The sequence below is a fragment of the Heliconius melpomene genome, chromosome 18 (assembly GCF_056956725.1).
Source record: "Heliconius melpomene rosina isolate 202511_hmr_F chromosome 18, ASM5695672v1, whole genome shotgun sequence".
Classification (NCBI taxonomy): domain Eukaryota; kingdom Metazoa; phylum Arthropoda; class Insecta; order Lepidoptera; family Nymphalidae; genus Heliconius; species Heliconius melpomene.
Window position 1 is genome coordinate 8,721,359 of NC_140406.1, and position 23,165 is coordinate 8,744,523.

Sequence of the window (23,165 nt, forward strand, 5' to 3'; positions counted from 1 at the left end):
TCTATATTACAATTCCATATAAAAATCCCATATTCATGTTTTGAAACGTACAATTTTAATAAAATAATAAGATTGCTTTTTGGAGAGGTCTTTGAGTAAATTCCTGTCGGTAATTAAAGAGATTTCCGAACTTCAAAGCTTTTATCCCATTTTACGACGAGAAATATTTTCGCTTATTCATCTTTGATACTAATTTTATTAGAGAGTTTGGAGATTAGAAACAAACAAGGTTTGCGAAGGCTGATCTCGAGCAATCAATTTGGTTGCTGTTGTACTCAAAGATATAAAAAAAGTTTCAATATTAATTCTATAAGTAAAAAATTCTAGTAATTAATTAATTTTTGTACCATCAGAAATATAAGCTTAAAAGCAAAATTATTTTTTTATCGACCAAAAAAAAATAGATCTGAATAAGTTCCAAGTTTTGTAGATAATCCTAATACGTATATGAAAATAAATTTGACTATGAACGCGATGGTTGTAGGTTCAATCACTGCAAATGAAAGGAAAATCAAGAATAATTAAATAGCAATTGTTCATTATTTTGTCAACTGAAAACGCTACGTATCGAATATAGGCGTTCACTGTAGTGAAGAGCAAAACTCTTAATAATAGGCTTCATGCAAGAAATAATTTTACTCCTTGAATTATGCACTTATATTAAAATTTTAATTTACTTTAACTTAATACAATTTCATAGATCCAAATCATACTTCCTGAAATACAATAGTGTTGTGGCGGAATTTAGTTTCCTGTCTATATCGATGAGTCTATTCTCATACTGGCAACACGCCAGCGCTCTTCGTAATGTGTAGTATCAACTTTAATTAAGAGCTACGTGTTTTCTACGATAAGTATCTTATAACATATTTTTACTTTTTATAATATTATATGTAGTTACTATTAGTATTTAATATTAATATGTGAGTTTTACTGATATGTAAGTATTTTACACTTACATATTAGTAAAACTCTTGTTGATGTTACATAGATTAGCTAAACTCAACGTGACTCCTTGTCTTGCAAGGAAAATAAATTAATTTGAACAAAAACATTTCTCCGAGTGGAATAAGAAACGACCATTTATTGCCTTTACTGATGCTTTTACAGTCTGAAGCGCTCCCACTGCGCAACGATGGCCATTACTGTATTTTGAGCTTACTAAAGCTATTTTCCTTCACAAATAAAAAAATATACATAAAATTAAAGAAAAAATGTATGTTACATTAGGCTCTTCGTCTGGCTGCATCCCGCACAGAGCAGGGTAGGCAGAAAGAACCTAATGTTAAAAAACTCCGTTTCCCACTTCCTGTCGAATTCTGGAGGCATTGCGTGTTGAGTGGCAGAACTCAACGCCACGCTTTGCCTCGACACCAGAGCGAAGAAATGGAAATATAAATTTAAATAAATATTTCATTTCATCGAGTGGGGATCGAAACAACAACCAGTACTCAAAAAAAAAATATATAAATGAAAATCGAAAATGAAACTGATTCATAAATATGATCAATTTAATATTTGTAACTTCTCTTCAAAGCGTATAAAACGTAGTAATGAAAATTAAATATGAAGTACAAGAGTATTTTAAGCAGTTTGTTTTCACACCGTGACTGAGTGCTGTTATTAATTTTATACCATTTAATACTTTACACTATTTTTACTTTAGAGAAATACGTTTTTTTTTTATGAAACATTTTTTTTATTTTTACCCTGTAGCCCGCATTTAGCAGAGAGAACCTGGGAACCTAGTTAAGACATTCCATTAGGGCACTCTCCTACTTTCTGACGAATTCATGCATGCATGGTGAGCGGTGGAACTCAACGCCGCGCTTTGCCTCGTGCCAGAGGGAGGAAATGAAGATATCAAATATTTTGTCGTTTTCTATCACACGCTTGAGCCCTTTAATAGTACTAAACAATATGTTATGGGTTTACTTAGCGTTCAATATCTTTATTTTGGGGGAAAATAGTGACTGATTTATTTTTTTAATTTTGTAGGTAATCTTTGCCTAATTCACGAAAAGACATACATGATGATAAAAAGTACTACTGAATACATTATTAATCTACAACCTTCAGATATAAAAAATAATACAGAGAAAGGGAACCTCATGTTAACAGACTTTTTTCCACGCACCGCCCAATTTTCGAGACATTACGTATTAAATATTTAGCAGAACCCATGGCAAGCTTTTTATTACGACCAGTGAGACAATAATAAAATAATAATTCCTCCTAATAGGAACCGAACCTACAATCGTCGAGCTTACTTATGATGACATTATAAAAATAAGCTTACCATATATCCTCGACCACTGCGCCGGCGGCCTCCAATCCGGGTAATGCTTAGGAAATTTCTCCCGAGTCCAATAGGTATGCAAAACCATTCTGTATACGGTCATTTTGTCCGGATTGCAGGTGTCGGTGTCAGAAGAAAGCGCCGCCGCGGCTAGCGGCAGCAACATTAGTATAAACCTCGCCATTTTATCGATATGAGCTTTGCACTTCACTATCCGGCTTTCATACTGATATTTTTAATCTGTAACAAGAGATAGGTTTTTTTAATTGCTTGGACTAATTAGTTAAATCTTTTTGAGTTGCTTATATATAATTATATATAATTGAGATAAGGAACACATTTGTATTCGTTTCAAGAAGACATTTTTATACACCCACATATAATTATTTTGACGGAGAAAAATAACTCTAATGTAATGATAAAGAGCAGTAGCAGCTTCTGTAAACGATATGTTTGTGAGTTCGATTCCCCTTAGAAATAATGAATTATGTACAAAAAAGGTTTCTAATTATTTCTTTTATAATTTTATTTATTGTTTTTATTTTATAATGAAACGAAAGAGCTAGGAAGTATAATATTTGTAACTTTAAGCAATTCATTATATATTTATGGAATTTCTAACATAATATATAAAATAGTTACATTTAAAATGCCTAATTCAACATTTTTACAGTTATGAAAGGAATCTTAAATTATATATAATTTCTAATATTATAAACGTATTTTTTCCACATAAAAATGAAACTAAACATTCCCCCACTATTAAAAATAGATCTAATCGAGACCAGTGAATGAGTTCGTTAGTCAAATATCACAGTAGTAGGGTCAACGTTCTAATCTATTTCGGTCCCTTTGAGGTGCAAACCGTTCGAATCAACATTGTCAGCTGAAACTCATCCGCATCTGCGGAGTGTCCTCTGTCAAACGTAAATTACATCTTACGTTTCAGTGGGACTTCTTGACAAACTAATTATTATTGGCGTTTTCATTTGGTTTGATAATTTAATATATATATAGTGTAATAAAATTTAATAGGCTAAGCTCGACGTTGCGTTTCGCCACTCAGTGAAGTGTGTGAACATGAATGAACTCAGAGTGTCTCAACACTAGGTTCCCTCTGCCTACCATATATACGGGATACAACGTGAAGCTGAAACAAATGTTGATTTACATCGAAAGTCATTAAGTAGAGAAAAAAGAAGAAATAGAAAATTCGTATTTTATAAATACTTTTGATGCTCATTTTCTTTTTTATAATTACATGCTGTAATTCGCATTTAGGAGGAAGTTAGTTAGCTATCCCTAGTGTTAAGAAATTACGTTCTCCGCGAATGATCACTGAAATTTCTTCTCCTCCTCTTAATTATTCAACAAATGCTTGTAAGCCTCTAATCCTGGCTTGCATATTATTAGACTCCAAAAGGCAATATTAAAGTCAACAATTGTAATAGCGAAATTATCAAGACATTTTCTCAGGTAATTATTAAGTAGGTAGCCCTTCTGTTTGAGTATAAACGACCCCTAAGGGGCCGTAGATCATAAATTATCCGTCGTTCCCTACGTCTGTCTTTGAAAGGATGATGGACGAATTTTTGTTTATTTGAATATTATCCTTAACTTTTTGAGTTGACCGCAGATAAAAAAGTATGAAAAAATATTCTCAAGTTAATAATGGTAAAGATGTTATGACAAATTATTTATTAATTTGACGGAAAGTAACGAAAGGAAGTGTCACAATGGGAACGGAGTGACTAAACATTATGTTTCGTATAAGTCATATACATAATTGTATATAGAATATTGAAAGGTGATATTAAGGCAAAATATTCTGTTAAGCAATTTGTTCAACATTTCTGCTACACGTGTTTAAGTTTAACAAACTTCTTTAAGCTTATAAGTATGTAGAACAACGCTTATTTCGAGTAAATAGCTTAAAACATATTTCAAGTTAATAATAAATTTAAATAAGAACATCAAGTTACTCGTTGTATTTAAAATTAGTTTTAAAAATAAAGTTTGTAAACTGTAAATAATAAACCACCAAAATACTTCTGTTTTCTTTCTGTCTTTTCAACGACTAGCTTAGCTATTTATTTGAAAAGAAAGCAAAATATAGAATGAAAATATCCCAAATCAATAACATAAAAAGTTGAAATAAAAAAAAAATAATTTATCATCCTTTAATGATATAGCTGTCACTTAGTATCTCACCTTCAAATATCATTCGATTGTTTTTATTATGAGGAACAATATCATTCGGAACACGTACACAATGCCCATTGGGAAAAATGTCAGCTGACGCGGGTCAATATGGTTGTGTACGTTTTCTCTTTCGATACCTTTTTGAAAAATGTGGAACTAAAATATATCAACTTGCGTTTTTAAATTTAAAATCATAGTTTTTGTAAATATATATAGGCTTTTAAACCAACCATACTTAAGAATTATGAAGAGGCCATCGGGCAGTGTAAGTTCGATTCCCCTAGAAGTAATTTTTTTTTTTTTTCATTTCTTCCGCTCTGTTGAGACTTGAGGCAGAAAGTAAAAGAACAGAGAGTCCTGCTAGATGTGCGACGTCAACGCGTGCCAACTTTACTTGGCAGAAACTATCGTCTTCTATATGTATAGATCAGGAGAATTTGACATAAGTTGTCACATCACCTACGCTTTCACCCGAATATATAAACAAATAATTACAGAAAATTCTCATGAGGTACCTCTGAGGCTCTCTTACACATATTAGGTACCGACATAATCACTGTAAATATTGTTTTTACGTGCATCGTAAAAGTTGACAGAAGTTAAATAATATATGGGCTATAATAAAATTTCCTGGACCTAAGGGATACTCACTCTTGGTGGTACAATGCTTACCCTACTATAAATTATAGCTGATATAGAGGTTCAAAGAAGTAATTCTCTCTTAACAGATTCTAGTTAAGAGCGAGTTACATATATTATGTTTATATTCCCTATATAAAACTACTAATGAAATTTATTTTTTTAATATTGTCCCTTGTTATTACTCGTTGTTATCTTAAGAAAATATTAACATAATTCTAGTATGGCCGTTATTTTTTTTTAATTAAAATTAGATATATAAAAAAATAAATTAAGCTTATATTAACCCACTGAGACAACTTATCTAAGGTTTTTTCTCATTTCTACGGAAGAGCAAATATAAATGAGCAAGCAGTTCTATAATAGAATTTTTCATTGCGCTTGAACAAAATTTGCACACGAAAATGTTTTTATGAAACACAACACAAAGATTTCGCTAGTGGTTTCAGTCACCCGTCACTTAACGTCAATTTATTGTCAAAAAGTAAAAAGTCGAGGAATTCATCGTTATTCTTTGGTACTTATAAATATATCTTTATTTTCAAATAACAAATATAGAAAAATAGTTCTAGACTCAACACAGAATATCTCGAAATTTTGTCAATAAGTGTGCAATGGAATGTCATAGCTTCAGGTTCCCTCTGCCCACAAAAATATAAATGAAAGAGAGAGTTGACAGAGAAACAGAATAGATAAATGACATACAAATTTACCGTTATTAACTGATACTGAGATAACTTCAAGTTTTGTCCCGCTTAAAGTGGAATAGGCAGAGAGAATAAATATTCTCGAAAATCCTATGAGAACGGAAAAAACAAAATTTTACACGTTTTGTCCACGCCATACGTTGGAGTTGTGAGCCACTCGTAACTTATGCACCTATATCATAATAAATTGAATTGTACCATGAAAACATAAATTTTCAATGAAAATTTCAACATAAAAAAATAAACTACAGTGCGAAAAAACAGATAAAAGTGTACCCCAACAAGCCGAGCACACCAAAAGCCACAATTTGTTTGCATTATTATCTTCCCAAGGTGATTAAAGCCCGGTTGACATTAAGAATAACAAATATTTTAAAAGGTTTTCACTGTACTCGCGTCGCATTTATCTTTTACCGCCAGCAAAGTATTATGAAACTAATTATCATTGCTGTGACGCTTCATTTCGTATGCATTCGCCTGACCTACATTTGAATTTGGCTGTATAATTTGGCTGGCGAATAATTAAGTGGAAATTGATGAAATATTAAAAGGCTAACGCTAATATTGAGCTCGTTTAGTTTGATATGTTTATCATAATCTATATAAAGCTTGTTGGTTAGTCTTTTTAGGGGAGTTACAGTTTTTGCACTGAATTTTATATATTGTAAGATTTTAATATTATATGGACTTTGGTATTTACATAGCTTTATTCATGTGACTAGTGTATACTTTAGTGCTTTTCTTTTTATTCCGTTATAATACTTTTTTGTATTAAAAATATATAAATTAAATATTCATGAGAATATTAACTTTAGATAACTATATACTGAACGATTAATCAGTCATCATTGACTGATTAATCGTTCAGTATATAGTTATCTTCATCGTTCAGTTGATGTAATACTGACGTAATTGCATTTATGATAAAAAAAAATTAAATTATTTTAATATCTATTCACAAAAATGTTAATAGCATCTTCTGGGAAATTTCAGAAGATAACTTATGTACTTACAAATACATAATTTGTAGACCGAATGATCGCTATATATATGTACATACATACATTAGTTCACGAAAAGTAATATTTTTAATTCTACTATGATATTTTCGCTGCTCAGAATATAATTTTCGTCTTTGAAGTAAATTCATAAACCGATCCTACAGGGTATAAATCCCCAATCCCCTGTAAAAAAGTTTTGTTCGCTTCCTCCACAGAGCATCGTCTATGCCTCTATAGTTCGGTTTCGCCATTGTTTTACAGTCGATTTAACATTTTTTACTGTTCTAGGATATATATATTGATATTTTTAAACGCATATTCTATGGTATGTTTATTATTTACATTTAAATAAAACTAAATATTGGTTCCTTAATACAGACTAATTTTTTTGTACTAAAAATTATATATAAAACGAGTAGAATCACAAGGCAAGGACGGCAACGGATAACTGTCTCTTACAAAAATGTTTTATCGAATTTATAGCTTTCACGCTATAACAGTTCAATACAATTAGTTCTAAAAAAATCCGTATGTAAATTGTTTTGTTTTTAAATATTTTGCTCTATCTGGTTCGGTAATAGAACCCAAAACCATCAGCAAGTTAAACACTTCCCATTCACATTACCAGAACGTCAATTTCAGCTTTAATATTATGAAATATTATTAGAAGGCTAAAGTTATTTTAACTTGGTACATAATACTTCAACTATGAGACTTAGTGGGAGTTAGGAAGTTGTAGCTTAATATCTTATATTTATGAATGGAATAGCAAAGTTTCATAGTGAGCAATGACTTCACGTATTTCCCCAGGTCCGTGGTTTTAATGAAATTAGGTAGCGGAATAGTTGCTAACTAATATTCTAATAATTATTATAATTTAAGATTGAGGCAGCTATGGCGGAGTGGGATGATGATGATGCCTAACTATAAGGACGGCGATTATAGTTCTATTCGCTCTCTGGGGAAAGATTTTTTTTTCATATTCTTGCTTTGCTAGAAAAAAAAGTTTTTAAGGTCAACGTATGTGGTTTCGACGCCACTCAGAGGAATGAATTATTTTTATTGTCTTTTTAGTAACTGTTGGTTAGATGATAAAGCATTAGATGATTAAGTTCCTCCACTCAACACGTCAATATCTCAAACACTGGCTATAAAGCGTGAAGCTGCTTTAAGATACTGCGAGATGGAGAAAGAATCTTCTGATAAATCGCTTTGCTTTCAAAGTTCTTTGTCAAACATAACTACCCCGACTAAGATTTGAACCCACCACCATCATGTTAATTAGATACACATTAATCATGCCACAAATTAATTACTACTAGTCTAATTTTACCTATAATATCTATGATACATCTAAGTAATCTATATATTTAGTCGTTTCATCTATACCTTTCCAAGTCTCTTTGAAATGGTAATTGATGAAATCGATAGGCTGTTCAGATATTAAGAACCGGAACTGGTAACAAAATGATGGCTATTTATTTTACATTTCAATTTAGCTTCTATTGTGTTTGATAGGAATCTTTATTTAGGATCGCCTTACAAAAGGTCTCCAAAGACAATATTTTGATTCCTTCCTTGCCTTGTAAGTGATAAAAATGTTAAACTTGTTCTGTAAAAGTATTTTTAGTATTGACATTTTTAAATTCTATTTATATTCATACTTTTATCACATTTTATATATTTAGAGGAACTGTTATGTTTATTGGTAAATAATTCTTCACTTTTTGGTAACTTAACTAAACTTAATAATTCATTCACTCGAGTGGGGATCGAACCTACAACCGTCGCGTTACAGTCACACCTTTGTGTTCCTATGTCACGACTGCCTCTATTAAATATTGATTATATCTAAATATATATAATCAAAACAATAAACAAATATTAGTCAAATAATGCCTTAATAGACCATGTCACAAATTGAAAATATCACCTAAGTTATTTAAGGCAACTAAGTTATAGAAGGATTTTTTTTTCATATAATTCTTATATATTAAAGTTAATAGCTATATAATATACACATTACCTTTATTTACTCGATAGGAAACAATAATATAGATACAATCACCGGTCATTTACGTCCGTCTATCATTTGGTAAAAGCATTGTCGTGTACCAGAACTTGATTTGAGTAGTTATTGATTGGTCTTATTCCGAATTTTCTATATAAATTTATTATGATAGATTATCTTTTAGTTCTGAAGATTTATATAATTTTTTATGTTAAGTATTCTTTTATAAGGTTTTAACATTAAAATTACTTATAATACTTTAATATATATTATTCTTAATTAAGGAGCGCATGTGTCCGATTAAGTAATAAATATGACTATTTAGGTTTAAGTTTTTATAATTTCACATCTCATCCCTTTAGGAATGCTAGGATTGTCAGAGAAGAGGCAATGAAATGCCAAGCATTGCAGCCCTCAAATACTCTACTCATACTCTACCGCCTTATTCTTACATTCAAGGGAGTATAATTACAAAAGGTTCCAAAGCTAACAACGAAATGTCAATTTAACGCTGACACACAAAACAAATCGATACTCTTTTTTTTTAGCTTTACGCTGTATCCCCACGTAACAGAATAGGCAGAGCAAACCTGGGAACCTAGAGTTAAGACACTTCCGTTTCCCATTTTCTCAGCGAGGAAATGAAAATATTAAATAATTCATTTCCTCGAGTGGGAATCGAACCCGCAACGGGCACGCTTGTACTCTTGCCTCACGACTGGTCAAATATATACTCAACGTACAAATATCTGGCATCTGGCAATGACCATCAATGATGGAAATGGAATCCACAAAATCCGGCTTACCAATCACATTGTATAACTACTAAATCAATAGTACATTCATTTAGCCGTGGCTTGCGTGGTCAAATGAAGATCGGAGAAGAACAGAGAAGAAGTTGAGTTGTGTATGACATATTAAGACAGATTCTAAGTGTCCAAGGTAACTTAAGTCTCTAAGTCTTAAGTCCGTTACTTGATAATATGATGCGCCAAGATTAAGCATATAGCCTTCCTCGATAAATGGACTGTATATCCCTAAAATAATGTTTAATTCAAACCTGTAGTTCCTAAGATTAGTGCGTTTAACCAAACAAACTCATCAACTTTATAATATTAGTATAGAAGTAAAAGTATTAAAAAATATAACACAAAAATTTTCCTTTGCTACCTTCATATTTGAATAACGCGATGCTCACAAACAAACTTGAAACGTTATTCATTCCAAAAAGTAAATAATAATTACACCAGCAATTATAAATACATATGAAACGAAGAATAAATAAACAAAAAAATATAATATGAAACGGTGAACCCGATTCAGATACAAGAGAGAAAAGAAAAGAATTCGTCGCCGCTGCCACTACGCTCTGGCGTCGAGCGCTTCATTCAGCCGCGAATCTTCTATGAATAAATTACTAACAACTGTTGATTTTAGCAACATTTCTATAACAAGCTATTTTTCATTGACGTTAGGGTTTATTGTTGTTTGTTTTATGTTAGTGGAGGCTTTTGTTGTTTCGGTTGGTTATTTTTTTTTTAATTGACAAAGAAAAGAGTAATTTGATTCTAGATTTTTTTAGGTGGGGTTTATGAAATTGGGAGATAAATATTGCGATTTACAATATCAATGTATAAAATAAAACTTATTTATTACTGACTAAGTAAGTGATGCATTACATTATTGTAATATTTACATTGTTTATATATGCTAGGATATTCTCTTACCTAAATCCATATTGTTATAAGCTATCGGAATAATATAATATGTTTTAGTACTGATTTAGGGCCGTCATTGGGCACAAGCGTTTAACTAGAACGCAACGATTGTGAGTTCGATTCCCACTCGGGGGATTTACTGAGGGGTTACTATATGAGAATTTCAATTTTCAATGTCTAGATTATTAAATATTATTTTTACTGATTCTATAAAGCTTAGATAAGGTTGGTTTATTATAAGATGATTCACCAACAAACTTACCTCAACCTTGCAGAATCGACACCTCAGTAGTGACACACTGACACAAAATTATATTTAGTACAGCTATTTTAGATTACGCGGTTCAACGAAGTCTCTTGTCATACGCGATAGCACAGCGTTCGCCAGAATTTAGATTTCAATGAAAAGTGCTAGCGGATGGGGAATTTTATATATTTTGTTTAATTTTATATCTAACTAGCGGACGCGCGCAGCTTCGCTTGCGTATGTGTATGGTGAATTCTAATAACCCATGAAACATGTGTTCGATGAAATATTTTTAAGAGTCTAAATTTCAAATTTTATAAAAATCAGTAGCGATTTAAAGATATTTCCATACAAACTTTCAACCCCTTATTTGCACTCTTAGGGGGAGAATTCTGGAAAACTATGAAACACGTGTTCAATTAAATACTTTTAAGAGTCTGAATTTCAAATTTTATAAAAATTGGTGCCGATTTAAAAAAAAATCCATACAAACTTTCAACCCCTTATTTGCACTCTTAGGGGGAGAATTCTGGAAAACTATGAAACACGTATTCAATTAAATACTTTTAAAAATCTAAATTTCAAATTTTATAAATATCGGTGCTGATTTAATTTTTTTTCCATACAAACTTTCAACCCCAATTTTACCCCTTTAGGGTAAAAATTTTTAAAATTCCTTCTTAGTGGATGTCCAGATTACGAAAGTAAACATCTGTCCAAATTTCACGTTTCTACGCACAGCGGTTACGGCTGTGCGTGCGTCTTACCTCAGTCAGTGAGGACAAGTCCTTTTATATATATAGATATTACTATTTATTTCCTTCAATCTTTAAAACTATTATGGCATTTTTATTTTTTTTCGAACGAAAATTTTTAATGTCTTCTTGTAATATTTACTTCAGACAATCTCGTTTTTTGAAGAATTTTAAATTATTCTTCTAAATTTAAATTAATCTTAGTGCCAGAGCGAATGAAAATAATTATTATCTCCAATGGGAATCGAACCCGCAACCGTCGCGTATGCAATCAGACACTGTGTCGCTGAGCCACCACGGCGACCATCAATCTCAAAGTTAAAATTACGCTCAGGTTCTTCTACTATAACAAAAGGGCATATTTTTCAAAGTTCGATATGGAAATAGCTTCGGAACGCTATTTTTCTACTGCCCCAGTTGCGCACTTTAAACTTTCAAGCTTCCAAAAGTACAATAATCTCACGATTTTCCTCGGTAGCGAAAAATTGAAAATTTTAAGTTTGCCTCACTTAAGAATAGATGGATTTTCTTATTATTTTCTCGTTATTTCAGATATCAGAAAGGTTAAGGTATGGTAGAAACATTCATTGGACGCATACGTATTATTTTTTATGCTTTAACTGATTGAGTATTTCGTCGTCGTTTTTATTATCTACTTTTTTTTTTAATACAATTATTTTATAAATATTTATTGTTGGCGCCAAGTTTTGCGTAGCTACTTTGTGATTTAGAGTGCAATAAGATATTTTAAACTATATTAAAATAAAGGTAATTTCTTCGGTGCCATAAGCAATAAGGGTAGACAGAGCAAACCTCGTATTAAGAAACTTCGTTCTCCGCTCTGTTTTAGTTCAAGAGAATGCTCATTATATGGCGATACTTAACGCCGTACAATGACACATAAAAAACAAACAAAAACGACACTTCTGTAAAAGATATTTAGATACAAAACCTACTATATTTCTTAAAGTTATTCGTTTCCTTTGCAACACACTTTATTGGCGAAGTAAAAACATCGTTTCTTAGAGTTCCCCTGTATTTGTGATACACAGAAATAGAGTTCGAACTAGGTCATCGTACGTTAGTTTCGCTTCAGTACATAAATGTACGATAGACAACACAAGTTATTCAAAATTTCTTTTTTTATATTATAAAAGTAAGTATAGTAAGTAAGTAAGTATATTATAAAAGTAGTTTTTTTTTTAATTTAAAATCAAACTACCTCAGAGTACGATGACTATGTACTAATGTCGATTAGCGTTCGTTGTGTTAAAAATACATTTTAATCTATATATATAAAATCGAAAGGTCACTCACTCATCACGAAATCTCAGAAACTACAAGTGCAAATCTCAAATTTTACATAAGAGTTACTTTTAGGACGCAGGAATTTGTAATATCGACATTTGGAATATCGATTTGTAATCGACTTCTAAGGGGTTGTTTTTGGGGTTGAAAGTTTGTATGAAACTTCGTTACTACAAATGCTAGGAGACTCAAATTTTGCATGGACATCACTTATAGGTCGTAGGTACTCATGGAGACAGAAATTAATAATAAAGTAGTTCACGCAGGCGAAGCCGCGAGCGGGCCGCTAGTACTAATTAAAAACAAATAATAGAATATAATAAGATATGTATATATCTATTTTTTCATCATTAAACAGATTTTTTATTAAGAAACTCAACTTATCTAAAATATTTTATTTTAAAATATCTTCCTACAGACTTCTTAAATCAAAATCATCTAGTTTTATTTAAAAAGATTTCATCTTTAAAGCTATCGCATTTTGTCAGCAACCAAAAATTCAGCTTTTCGTACTACTCAAATCTTCCCATGCAGAACAGCTTGAGTACCAGTTAGACGAAATAAAAAATTACAGTAAAATATATTTTAACATTTTTTAACGTTGAATTGCCTTAACTACGTTAACTCTGAGATACTTCAGCCATAGAAAAAGATTTTTAGGGCTACACTTGAAGACGTCATTTGCGTATGCTTGATATCCTACTGATATGATAAATGTGAAAGGAAATTTCCACAAATAGAAGAGTAATCATATGGAACCTGGAAACCGAGTTTTAAGACACTCCGTTCCCATTAAGTTACTTCTTTCCTCACTTTTGAGGTGGCAAAATGGGACAAGCACCAAGATACTGGGGAACTAGGAGAATTATTGTCATTTCCCCACATTTTGCAATCCCAGTGCAAAGGGAAAAAACTTACTTGATTGATTGAATTACTATTAAGTTTTATCTTAATTCGTTCGGTAGTTTTTGCGTAAAAGTGGAACAAACATCCTGACAAACTTTCACATAATATTACTACTATATACTATAATATTAGTAGGATAGGATAACATATGATTCTATATCATTAAATACAATCGTAAATAATTAAGAAAATACAATTAACAACTAAATAATCAAGTGCCATCTTCATTTATATCCAAGTTTAATTTACTCCAAAGACAATCTCTCGCAGCCGCACCGTGGCTCGTGGAGTTGCCGTACTTTTATTTGCGTACGTTTTACAGCGAGAGTCACTTTCAATTTTCAGCTCAAGCACTTTATTGCTTGCTTTGCGCGTGACGAGAGTACGGATGGACGTCTTTGTTGATAGATGAGTATATTTTTATTATACATGGTATATAATTTTCATTTAATCATATTAATATTAAAAATAAATTATTTATTATTATTGCCAAAGCAAATGACTGATAAATATGACGTTAATAGGTTCGGTTTCTTTCTGGGGAGATGTATTATCTTCAGATGCCGTCCTGGCGAAGTGGATAAACGTGTGACTGTAAACGCGACGGTTGCTTGATTCCCATTCGGGGAAATTATTTTTTATATATTAATATTTATATCTTTTTACTTCAGTGGCAATTCAAAACACGGTGTTGAGTTCCGCTACTCAACACGCAATGCCTCGAAAAATCAATGGTAAGTGGGGAACGTAGTGTCATAACACTAGATTCCTCTTGCCTTCCCTACTATTTACGAGATACAGTACAGTGTGAAGCTGAAAAAAAACTTCATTTTCTTCGCTCTGGTAGCAAGTAAAAGAGCTGATTTTTATCAATCAACACGCAATGTCTGTGAAAGTGAGACGTTGTATTAGAAACTTGTGAAAAAACATGAAATATATATATAATAGCGCGAAAGTTATCACTCAGTTACACCTATAAAAAGATTCCATTAAACGTATTAAAATAACCGATTTTTATATAACAAAAGAATGTATTTATACGAAAAATAAAAAATACATTAACATGTCAAGGAAAAAGCCACACCATTTTTATTGGTCACCGCCTCACGTATTGTTATAACACTAAAACGTGCTAGATGGGAACGTATTTGCTGCACTGCTAAATTGAGAAATTGTTTTGGCTTCTACGAGTTTTGTTACCTACCTATCGATTTTTATACTAACTATCTACCTATTAGGTATTAGGACATTATCATTATCTACCTACCAGGTAACTATAGAATGTAGGGTAGAATTTTTAAGCTTTCTTTTAAGTTATTAAATTTTTGTGCGAATTACATATTGAATGAGGAACAAAATCAGTAAAATAGCAGCACTGTTTTTCATTTTCTGAACAAAAGGAATATGAAAAATACACCAGATGACAAAAATACCTTGATTTTGATTGGTAAAATTATTTGAAAATAGGAAATAAGCTTATAATAATATCCTTTCACGGAAATAAACCTCCAACTCGATTATTGTCTTTGGAATGCCATAATAAAAAAACAAAACATTAAAATTATTATACACTTCAAGTACATTATAATTTGATACACTTTTATCGCAACCAAATTACATCATAACTTAAATATAACACATTTAATACATTTTGAAAGGAAATAACAATAAAATTCCACTCGAGTGGCGATGCAAAAAATTACGATCATAATATTTCAAGTCGGTACCCCTAAATCACTGTACATCGCAGAAGTTAATGGAAAGTGGGCCGTTTAAGCATTTTTTCGCTCAATTGAAAAAAATATTTCAAAGGACATAAATTTTTGTGAACAATAACGCTATTCCGAACGCTTTTGTTCTTTACAGATTAATGTGATATTTTCATATATCCATGCATTCCGTTTCCGTTATTCCACTATTGTAGGATTGTCTCGTTCCATTAGTTCGTTTTGTTACTGCCAACGGAATAAAACAAGATGGTCTACGCACGTGTCAATTTATTTTTGTTTTGGAGCTTTGGACTATTGTTCTACTCATAATATAATACTAGCGGACACGCGCAGCTTTGCTTGCTTATTGGCACCCGTAGATTTACTCTCAGTAAATTCTAATAAACCATGAATTTCAATGAAATATTTTTAAGAGTATGAATTTCAATTTTTATAATTTTTTAATAACAAAATCCCTTCATACTGGGTGTTCACATTATAGAAATAAACATCTGTCCAAATTTCACGTTTCTACAATTAGCGGTTACGGCTGTGCGTGCTACCTATACCTTAGTCAGTGGGAACATCTCCTTTTATATTATAGTTGATTGTATTGAGTTTCTATTGAAGATAGTTTAGTGTTAAGATATTCCGAATTCGAGACACTGCGCTTTGAATGGCTTTTTTTTCTTTTTTACTAAATAGTTAATATTTAGCACGAATATTTCAAATATAAAAAATAATTTCGTCTGATAACGAATCGAATTCACTTTCAATAATAGTTTGACAATGCCATTAAAAAGATTAACGATATAAACAATACAATACTAATTAATATTATATTATAATTAATAGTAACTTAAAATTATTCATTCGTAATAAAAGCTATAATTATTTTTTATTAAATTAAACCAATTTAATGTATAATGAGAAGTTAATCACTTATATGAAATATTGAACCAAATTAAATGATTATAATATAATTTATGAATAACCGTTTTAATACCGATTTGGACCAAAAAACCACAATTTCATTTTATTCTAAATTTAATATAGTTATATTTATTTATTTTGACATATTCCATGTACGTAGTGAAGAGTCATAGAACATTATTTATATTCTTTTCTCTATTTCCTGCTTAGGTAGGTAGAATAGAGAGAGGGAATGCTAAGATACTCCATTCTCCGGTTACCGTTCATTTCATTACCGTCGTTATATTTATCTCGCATTTTGTAATATTATTTATTTCTATTGGTTTATAATATATGCAGATAAGCAAATTAATAATTGTGTAGAGCAAGCGGGCAAAGCCGCAAACGGGTCGCTAGTAAAATATAAATTCTCTAATTTAATTTGATTTATTTAACATTTAAAAAATAATTATGTATCAAAGCTCCAAGTTTTGAAATTCAAATTTATTGATACTTGACAAATAACAATTAGACATGCGAAGTACTTAAGGTGAACTATATAGAAGCCTCATCAATATTTTACAGCATTCATTTCAGTTTCAGTCTTAACTTATTTTGCAACCCTATCATCTTTTAAACGAGTTTAAAGTATATTATTATAGTCCTTAAGAGATATATAATTTATTCTATGATATAATTTTATAAGATATCTAATGATGCTTGAAATAATGTTTATAAAACGTAGACATTTCCCCGAAATGGAGTAAAATCGTGGATTTTACTCGAATTCGGACTTAGGTAAATGATAGAAGAAATCAATCATTCCAAGAAGCCATCATTAAAATTTTGAAATAAGAAAATCATAAGATTTTATTCATTTTTATACGAGACTTGTGTAAAAAATATTTACTAGACAATAAGATGAACTCTTACATTAACCTAAAATATCCCTGTGTAACATAATATACTTTATGTTTATATATTTTTAATTTGCGAGCTTTATATACTTGAATTGTATGTGAACTTTTAGTTATTTAGTTAGCTTTTAATCTTTCTTAATTATTCTTTGTTAAAGAAAAAAAATCATTTACCAAGTTCTTCAATTCCTTTCAAAACAATTGTAACATGAATGTGAGAATCAAACCTACAATCATTGCATTACACTTAGGCACTGTACCTCAATGACGTAATGTATTATTAATTTATACATACTTATACATAATATATGTAAGTAATCTATATATATAAAAGGACTTGTCCTCACTGACTGAGGTAAGACGCACGCACAGCCTTAATCGCTGATGGTAGAAACGTGAAATTTGGTCAGATGTTTACTTTCGTGATGTTTACTTTCGTAATCTGGACATCCACTAAGAAGGGATTTTGAAAAATTTTAACCCTAAAGGGATGAGATAGGGGTTGAAAGTTTGTATGGAAAAAAATTTTAATCGGCACCGATTTTTATAAAACTTGAAATTTAGATTTTTAAAAGTATTTAATTGAACACGTGTTTCATCGTTTTCTAGAATTCTCCTCCTAAGGGTGCAAATAAGGGGTTGAAAGTTTGTATGAAAAAATCTTTAAATCGCCACCGATTTTTATAAAATTTGAAATTTAGACTCTTAAAAATATTTCATTGAACACATATTTCGTGGTTTTTTAGAATTCACCCCTAAATACGCAAGCGAAGCTGCGCGCGTCCGCTAGTCTAATATGAACGTGCACCTCAACTAAGAGTAGCAACATATAATTCTACGGAAACCGAGTGAACCGACAGGGGTAATGAAATTTATGCTCCAGTTAACTCAGTTATTTTATTATTAAATGAAATAGTTTTGGCAGCTTTTGTTTTAGATGGAAATATTTTGGGCAACGGTATGATGAAACGAAAAGTTCTCAATGGATAGAATTTGCTCGTGAAGTTTATTTATAGTTAGAATAATATTACTGTTGTGAAAATACTTTACTTTTTAGTAGACATCAGTTTGTATTTTCAGTGTTTGTGGTTATATTTTTAACATGTTTAACGAAATATATAATTGTTTTACTTTGTAAGCATAAATTTTCATAAACTTAAGCCTTTTTATATAGTATTCAATTAGAAGCTCCATTTGTTGTTTCATATTTAATTACTTCTACGTTGAGTAAATATATTAAATGAATCCTCTTATAAAATATTAAAATATTAAACCTTCCTGGGTGTAGTTTACTATAAATATTTTAAATGCTGACATTAATGGATTCACGCTCAAATGAAAGATTATAATGAAACGGAACTTCCATTTAAAATGAAGTAAAGCTCGCTCACTCATAAATGTAACTTGGCTTTCATGATAAATTTCAAAATACTATAACACATTTCATTCATTATAAAATTAATCATTTGGATTTTGTGTGTAGGATCCAAAAAAAAATTAACCAATCAAAAAATCTATAAAAAAATTGAAATATAAAAAATATACAAATAATATTCTGTAATAATCTATTTCTTAAAATTCCAAAAAAAATAAAATAAAATAATATATAGTACTTCCAATTCAAAATAATAAAATAGTTTTAAAAGTTTCAAGCACATTGATAACAACAAACAAAACTTACACAAAAACACTAAATACACTAAATCAACAGTAAAATACAAATAAAATGAAAGGAGAATCGAGGACCCAAAATATCGCACCTACAAACCAGTGTACACCTGTAATAGTCGTAGCAACGTACTTACCTCTCATGAAGCGCACATCCTGTCACAATGTTTAATTAGAACACAGTCTACACCAACCTATGGATCGTTAGGACCGCAAATTCATCAATTTTTCATTAAGGCACCCGGCAAAAACACGCCCGAAACGTCTTTCGTGTGTTAAAATAACGAAATCCACGTCCTCTCGCCACGAGCTCTCGGGCAAAACTGGGAAATTCAGAGCCTCGGACTAAACTGTAGATAGAGTTGGATGTATGGGAGTGATAGAGACGGAAACGGGTGCAGAGGTGCGCAAAAGAATTAGATGTTTATTGTGGGCTACGTGTAATAGAATAACAAGGATTTTGTGAGCTTTTTTTTTAGGTAAACTTAAAACTTTATTTATTATATACTTACTCTACATGCATATGCATATGCATATGTAGAGAGGATCGATTGTGTGTCTGTTTGGGAGCACTCATGCAAGTGGTAACTCTCATTTTGCATTGCGGCTATGTTTTAATTTGCAAAGCCTTTGTTACGGTTTACCATTGTTATTTTGGTTGCCTTTTTTATTATATTTTTTTTTAAATGTCACAATGAATATTAATTTCAATTTTTTATTATTATTTAGTCAACATTTTTATTATATAAAGAACAGCATAAATTACGGAAACTGTAAAAAGTAAGCTAGATATATATAAATTAACATCTAAATCTTCGTAAGAAAAATTATCGTCAATTTTTTTTAATCTGATAAGGCATTCTCATGACGGAATTAAGTAAGTGTACATTCAGAACCACAGTACAAAAACAATACCGGGTGTTAATTAATTCAACAACTTTTCACGTTCAAGTCTTAGCTGAGCTTTAAAAAAGTGTGAAACGAATATCCAAAGAGAGATTCGACTTCGAAATCAATTCAGCAATTTGTCGACCACCAATCGAGTGATATAATAAAAGAAATTTAATTTTAATATAAAAGACAGTGAAATCCTTCCGATCGGGACATCAATATAATGGACACTGGGTTAACTTTCAGTGGAAATCGTTCGTGTGGAATGCATAAAATAAATAGACCAGGGGGTGTGGAGGATTTTTGTATTTGTGGGATATTTTTGTGTTTTTAAAAAAATGATATATACAGGTACCTACAGCAATTTTATATTACCTCAACATATTAGCGTGGCTGTTCCTTTCAAAAAAGGGCGATCACGGCATCATAGTGTAGTTAGTAAGGTTCGTATTAGAGGTGAAAGTTCTGGATTAAATTTACACTTGACGGAATATTTATGTATAGTCGTATATTCATTTTACTGCAAACTAAAATTAAATTTTACAAACCAAAAAATGCAAAAATGGAGAAGGAATCAAAAAGTAAAAAAATACTTATGATGCATAGCAACTAGTATATAAAGGGAATATTATTACACACAAACATTGAAGGGTAAAGAATTTACAAATTTTACTTGTTTTTAAAAAAAATCGCTATTACGTTATTGTGGCGCCAAATAAGTGACTATTCAATTTTAAAAAATATCAGCTTCACGCTGTATCCCGCGCACAGCATAGTAAGCAGAGGGAACCTAGTGTTAAGATACTCCGTTCCCCACTTTCTGCCAAATTCTGGAGGCATTGCGTGTTGAGTTCTACTGTAGTGTAGACTATTCAATTTAAAACGTAAAATATCTCAGTACATTTAATTTTATGGTAACAATAAACATGGGATTATTTTATTCAGTCAGCCAACGATTTCGACGAAATAATCGCTCGAGTAAAATATATGCTATCTCGCTACCGGAGATAATATTTTGCTCGTAGTTTTATTTCCATTTCACTTTAATTTAGTATCGAATAAGAAGTTATGTTCTTATTTTATCACTTTTAAGTGTTGGTAACATTTTGAAAAATGATATTAAAGAACGTAGATAAAAATATATTTGGAGGAATCGTATACTTTTACTTTTATAAATAAGTTCTATTTTCTTTACTTAAGGTGTTATTTGAATGTGATGATGTAAATAATTATTACTAAAAAAATAGAAACGAATATTCTCCCTGAAATTGGGAAATAAGTGGCAATTAAACATCCCCATCCCCATCCCCATCAATTTTTTGAATTTACCAAAAACTCGTAGCGACACCACACTTAGAGATTTTCAACAAGTTCTTAGTGATTCTAAGAGTTCTGCCACTGAACACGCAATACCCTGAAAAACGGGCGGAAAGTAAGAAATTGACTATTTTAATTAAGTTCCCTCTGCTTAAGTCTTGCGGAGAAAAGCGTCATGCTGCTTAATTTTTTGTAAATAAGTTCCTTTTTTACCTAACATCTTTAAAATAAAAAAAATATCAATTTAGTGTTTTTCATATATCATTAATACAATTTTTATCATCGTTTTACTTCAATTTGGAAATACAAATTGATTATAATATCGATATTTTATGCATAAAGATATAAAAAGTATCGACAAATTGCTACGAGTACTTCATTAAAAAAGTCATATACTTTCACTCGTCACTGAAAAAAATCAAATATTTTTATTCTACAATCGAAAAATGAAGAGTTAATATTCATCCATTTCCACATACGTATCTACGCTAACTATAACGTGGACCTGATATCCAAGTGTAATTGTTCGACACGACAGGCTTATTTTATTCACTCGAAAGCTGAATTACTATAATCGTCGAACGAAATTGTATACCAATGTTGCCCTTTTGCTGTCCGAATGTACGAATCATTGTAGGAATGATTTTATTGGCTGTAGTTTAATGTATAAAATATATTTTATCTTTATTTATTTTATCTTTTGAGGTAGGAGGAGACTTTGGTAGATCTTCGTGAACATAATATCGATGATATTCGGAAGGAAGGTCACGTAAAAAGCTTGGAGACCTCATAAGGTATGGAGAAGATGATGATACTGGCGAAATGATTGTAACTGTCTATTTGGCTAGAGATATAAAGAATTATGCTTATGACAAAAGAATAATACATTCGTAAACATTTAGGAAAAGTGACGGGTGATTCTGTTTGAACTAATATTTAAAATATTTTTATACATTGCATAAGGAATATGTGTTTAATACATTTTATTAAAACTTTTAGAACTTTATAAATTCAACTAAGGCCAGTCATAGCGCAGTCAGTTTGTTGGTAATCGATGTATTATGCTTATCTATATACATATATAAAATCGAAAGGTCACTCACTCATCACGAAATCTCAGTAACTACATGTGCTACGAATCTCAAATTTTGCATAGGAGTTATTTATAGGACGTAGGTGCTCGCTAAGACGGGAATTTGCAATATTCGATTTCAAAGTGGTTGTTTTTGGGGTTGAAAGTTTGTATGAAACTTCGTTACTACAAATGCTAGGAGTCTCAAATTTTGCATGGTCGTCACTTATAGGACGTAGGTACTCATGGAGACAGAAATTAATAATAACGTAGCTCACGCAGGCGAAGCCGCGGGCGGGCCGCTAGTTTATTATACTAAACATACCTCGATTTTTTCTTTAATTTTGCATAATATTTCTTATACTGCTTAGAATTAAAAACCTTAACAATGTAATGTGTTTCACAGTATGGAAATATAATGCATGTAACACATTCTTCTATGGTCAGCTTTCTTGAAGTATGCATAATGAATAGTGCTTAACTTGAATTAACATAATAACAGTAAAGCCTTATAATAGAACAGTTAAAATTGTTTATGGACATAAAATATAATTATGTCAGTTAGACAGAGTTAGGCTGAGCGTAAAAAACGCGTTTTGTAAAAGAAATATTTATTAACTCATGTCTATTATTAAGTATAGTATAAACTTATTTCCGGATTAAATGTATGTATGAGTGTCTTACTGAGAACGGAGTGTTTAACACTAGGTTCTCAGAGTATCTTTGCCTTGGTATGTGCGGGATACAGTGTAAAGCTAAAAAAAGTATGAATGCTGTTTTTTTATGTCAAATACTATAAATATATTATAAAATCTCTTAAATAATATTATTAACTAGCGTTTACTATATTTTCGTTCAAAATTTCATCATTCACATCATCTAAGTC

General features: G+C 30.9%; 2 protein-coding genes across 3 annotated transcripts in view; one reads left to right on the forward strand and one right to left on the reverse strand.

Annotated features, from left to right (window-relative positions):
• Positions 1-19,335, reverse strand: part of mspo (M-spondin) — a 33,889-nt gene extending 14,554 nt beyond the window's left edge. The window contains exons 1-2 of the mRNA XM_085201333.1: positions 19,137-19,335; positions 2,300-2,539 (exon numbers count right to left, since the gene is read on the reverse strand). Coding sequence (XP_085057459.1) covers positions 2,300-2,483 — 184 coding nt within the window. The 5' untranslated portion in view covers positions 2,484-2,539; positions 19,137-19,335. The remainder of the gene's footprint in view (positions 1-2,299; positions 2,540-19,136) is intronic.
• Positions 1-23,165, forward strand: part of LOC146529436 (spondin-2-like) — a 257,135-nt gene that overhangs the window by 163,729 nt on the left and 70,241 nt on the right. The window lies entirely within an intron of this gene.